Below are 5,064 nucleotides of genomic sequence, written 5' to 3' on the forward strand. Positions count from 1 at the left end.
TACTGCATCATTACTGTGTCTGTTCCCCTTTCGGGCTTGAACTGATGGTAAAACTAATGACATTAGATGAAGCTGGCGATTATGGTAAGGTGCGTTATATTTCCGACGAGTGCTTGTGGTGTTCGGCCAATCACAATGCACTGGGTCAGCTGGCCAATCAGAGCAGACCGCGCTTGTCGGAAGGAGGGGGCTTTGTAGAAAACGAAGCGTTTGAGAGAGGCGGGGCAGAGATGATACAATAATGTACAGTATTTGAAAAATAATGTGGTTTTTGAACATTAAAGCATGCCAACATATTCTGTTACACCAAATACACAAAATAATGATCTTTAAAAAAAGCACCACAAATGTTCTTCAGATTAAGATTTCAAATGTTCTTCAGACTAAGAGAAAGACTCTTCTATGGGGAACCAAAAGTGGTTGTTCTACAGCATCACGGAGAAAACCCCCTTTAGGAAGCTTTTAGTTTAGTAGGCATTTTTGGTCATCATAGTCTAGTCCAGGGGTCTCCAAGCTCGGTCCTGGAGGGCCGGTGTCCTGCAGAGTTTAGCTCCAACCCCAATTAAACACACCTGAAGCAGCTAATCAAGCTCTTATAGGCATGCTAGAAACTTCCCAGCAGGTGTGTTGAGGCAAGCTGGAGCTAAACTCTGCAGGACACCGGCCCTCCAGGACCGAGTTTGGGCAGCCCTGGTCTAGTCTAAGCCTAGTGAGCGGCCTACGATGATCAAAAATGCTGTCTAAGTTGGACAAGTCATACTAGCCCTATACTGTGTTGCTCAATAAGGTTGCAGCTCAACAGTCAGGAGGTTCACTTGATTCTCACACAGTGAAGCCCGAAAATGTATGAATGTAGATTACCTGAATATAAGACTATGATGCTTAAATATGCAGCTCTCTAGGTTTTAATCCCAAGATGGCCAAAAGCGCTGCCTCAGTAGACAGCACGCTTAGTTTTGATCGTTATGGGTGAAGTCAGTCCAGTCATTTAAAACCCTTCGCCGGTCAAAACAAACAGCTCTAAAAGATCGACAACACAACACTTGATCAAAACAAGATGCAATGTGTTTTATATACTATAACCCTCTCTGGAAAACGCAACACGCGCGTTTATTTACACTCGCCGACGCTATTTCTGGAGTAACAGTTCAACTGATGAGTCCGACTAACGGCTTTAGCTTAGCCTAGCATGCTAACGTAAACCCTCGGATCAAACAGCGTCACATTCAGCCGCGTGAAACAGCACCTACCTCGGCCTCTCCCTCCTCTAGACTCCGCAGGCTCCATACCACCAGTCCCTGGAGCAACAAGACCGTTAAAGCGGTCGCGATTGCGAGTTTGTACCGTCTAAGCAGCTTCTGCACACGGGTGCTCGCGACCATCTTTCCCCCGTGAATCTTATCTGGCAGCGAGTCGCGTCGGCAGCGAGTGACTCACTCGGAGGGAGTCGACTCTTCGAATCAGAATGTGAACCGATCAGCGCCCTTTCAGGAAGCGTTGTGGTTCAGAGTCTTTTAGCCAAGTGATTCTGATTCAAGTGAATCAAACTGAGAGTCGGTATTTATTTGTTGTTTGTTGTCTTTTTGACACATTCAATACAATTACAACAACAACAGTTTTCACATGCTATAGTAAACAATATTATAGGAATACATTAAAGAGTGCACAAGCTTGCAAAATAGCTTTTTATTTTTTCGAGGGCAATACAGACTCAATTTAATGCATCACTTCATTTTTAAATGCTATAAAACATGATTTTTTTTCCTGAAAATTTATATTTATGAATGTGAAATGTAGCCATTAAACTTAAAAAATAATCATTTAAAAGTCTGTTTAACTTTAAAGTTTACAATAATGCCTAAAAGACATCTTTCCACTGTAAAGTAGCATTTTCGTCAACATGGTCACCAATAAAGTCAAGTAGCTACATTTCGACAAAAAAAAAAGAAAGGAAAGGAAAGGAAAGGAAAGAAAGACACATATGAACTGTCTCTGGCTTCTGCTTGCAAAAGCTACAGCTTACATCTATGTCTTTTTAAAATGTAATTAAATAAAGTTTAGCAGGGCATATTCTATGAAGGAGTTTAAAAGATATTTCTTTAACCTTGTTTGTGAAGAGATAGCGATTGGGCAGAAGCAGACTTTTCCCAATCCACATCACTCACAAATGGATTCCAATGCAATTACATCTGGAAAAGTGCTCCTGTTGAACTGTTATAATTATTACAATGATAGGAAATACATATTTTACCTATAGTACCTATAGGGCAGTGACTGGGTGAGAGTTTTTTGGCTGTTTATATATATATAAAAAAAACTTTTGTTTATATAAAATGTCCTTATTATTCCAAATGAAGTAATGGTGTGGTGAAATATTGTGTTTATAATGTATATATATTATATTATAATGTGTTTGTAATTCGAATTCCACGCTAGAAAAGGTTGACCATGAAATGCCGAAAGTTTCACAGGTATTTTGTTAATATCAAAATTGCAAACAAGGGAAAAAATGATGCCACGCAGACTAGATAAATATGGAGAGGAATCATATTCCAAACAGAGGTTGGGTACTTAAAGCGATAGTCCACCCAAAAATGAAAATTCTGTCATCGTTTACTCACCCTCAAGTAGTTCCAAACCCGTATACATGTCTTTGTTCTGCCGAACAGAAAGGGAGATATTGTGAAGAAAGTTTGTAACCAGGCTGTTTTGGGGGCACCATTGACTTCAACAGTAGGAGAAAAAAAATACTATGGAAGTCAATGGTGCCCCAGAACTGCTCTGTTTCCCACATTCTTCAGAATATCTTCCTTTGTGTTCTGCAGAACAAAGACATTCATACGGGTTTGAAACTACACGAGGGTGAGTATATGATGACAGAATTTTCATTTTTGGGTGAACTGTCCCTTTAAGAAGTTGTCTAATCCAGTTGATTTTTAAAGTATTGTTTAGTATAGAGAAGTCAACAGTCTCTCAATTCATAATCATATTGTTGATTCACAAATTCATGACTTTATATATATATATATATATATATAATGATTTAGAAGAAATAAATACACATTTCATGCACGAATCCCTCAAGTTGTCCTTGTGTTCGGTGTGAGAACAGATTAATGCACGGGTAAATAACTCTCTGTAGCTTTCCACACGCTCTTCGGAAGAATGTGCGTTGCTGTATTTCTCTGCGAGCACATAAACAAAGCACAACTTTATTTTTGTCTATTTCACATGTTCCTGTCGCCGAACGAATCCTACCACGACGAAGGCTTCGCTCTCTCAATTCATAATCATATTCTTGATTCACAAATTCATGACTGTTTATATATATATATTGATTTAGAAGAAATAAATACACATTTCATGCACGAATCCCTCAAGTTGTCCTTGTGTTCGGTGTGAGAACAGATTAATGCACGGGTAAATAACTCTCTGTAGCTTTCCACACGCTCTTCGGAAGAATGTGCGTTGCTGTATTTCTCTGCGAGCACATAAACAAAGCACAACTTTATTTTTGTCTATTTCACATGTTCCTGTCGCCGAACGAATCCTACCACGACGAAGGCTTCGCTCATGAATATTAATTAGTCGCCCGTTGCCTAGCAACCTTCCAGCAGCGTCCACTCCCGACCGTCATTAATATTCATGAGCCACGCCTTCGCCGTGGTAGGATGCTCTGTGCGTTCAGTGATGACTGAGAAGTTCACTCTCATCTCTCTCAAATGAAGCTCGGAAGAAAGAAAGACCGCTCTTCTGGTGACTTACTATGAGACCGCTTGGGTCGCCTGTAAGAAAAGGTTGTATTTGTCAGAGATGTCCACCACTGTGGCCCCAAAAGTCCCCTCTGCGAGCTCCTCGGCGGACCAGCGGACGATCGTCGTGGGTGCATGCAAGTAGAAATGTGTTATGTTGTATTAGATATGAATACAGTCTTTTTCAATAATTCTTTTTCAGTGTCTTAAGTGGGCTAATGATACATAAAAACCCTAACCCCCTTTTTTTTTTGCTTTACAAGCAGTATTATTTAATTTTAAAATGGTTCAACTCTATGAATGTATGGAAGGCCGTTTCTGCCACTAAATAAAAAAATACAAAAAAATCGCGACTTTTTATCTGACAAATTCTGACTTGTTCTTGAGAAAAAAACTCGTGTTGTGAGATAAAAAGTCACAATTACCTTATTTAAGTTTTTATTCAGTGGCAGAAACCGGCTTCCATAGTTAAATGACAGTACAAGGTCTTACAGTTTTTTTATTATTATTATTAATACAGAGATTCACTGTTATTGCATCTTCAAAACATCTTTAACCCTTTAACTGTCACACATAGACGTGAAAGTGCACATCCAAACTTACATTTGTATAATTCATGAACGAAAACTTTTTGTAGCATGATATCGATGTACCATTTTCATGGTAATGCAGTGTTTGATTTTAAAATGGGTTTCAAAGGATGAATTTTGAGATTTAAAGTTTTCAATTGATATATCATTTCTGATGATTTCTAAAGTGCGATCGAGAAAAAGGTATGGTGGCCGAGAAGTGCAGAACAAATCACAATTCTGAAAACAAAATAAATTACAAACGCAAATGCAAGTCTAAAAAACAAAATAACAATTCAGAAAACATTATAACAAGTCAGAAAACACAACGACAAATCAGACAAACTGGAAGAGGTAGGTATAGTTTGAGACAGCGCCATTGGTTTGGGATTACTCACCGCTGACTGGACGAGACATCTGTCAATCACCGTATACAGAGAAGAACCAGCCGAAGAACAGCAGAGTCGTGGTAGAAAGTTCGGAGATGGTATTAAAGTAGCTCAGTTTAAATGTATTGTATAAATTGCCCTTACTATGGAATAAAAAATACGGAGTGTATATTTACATTTAGTTAAAAGTGGCTATAAAACATCAGCTCCAGTGGTGCAGATGGATAAGTGTGTGTCATTGGCTTTTTAATGTGATCGACCCGGGTTCGATCCCGTCTTCTGCCGAGCTTTTTTTCCCTCCCTTTTCAAATCTCGTATTAGCAATGGATTCTATTTACACTAAGTGAAAATAGC

At 39.0% G+C, this 5,064-nt stretch overlaps 1 protein-coding gene across 1 annotated transcript in view; it reads left to right on the forward strand.

Annotated features, from left to right (window-relative positions):
- Positions 1-3,813: 3,813 nt before the first annotated feature.
- LOC107558872 (uncharacterized) overlaps positions 3,814-5,064 on the forward strand; it is a 14,351-nt gene continuing 13,100 nt past the window's right edge. The window contains exon 1 of the mRNA XM_016242561.1: positions 3,814-3,889. Within this exon, the coding sequence (XP_016098047.1) occupies positions 3,814-3,889 (76 nt within the window). The remainder of the gene's footprint in view (positions 3,890-5,064) is intronic.

This window comes from Sinocyclocheilus grahami, unplaced genomic scaffold (genome assembly GCF_001515645.1).
Source record: "Sinocyclocheilus grahami isolate Dianchi unplaced genomic scaffold, SAMN03320097.WGS_v1.1 scaffold663.1, whole genome shotgun sequence".
NCBI lineage: Eukaryota > Metazoa > Chordata > Actinopteri > Cypriniformes > Cyprinidae > Sinocyclocheilus > Sinocyclocheilus grahami.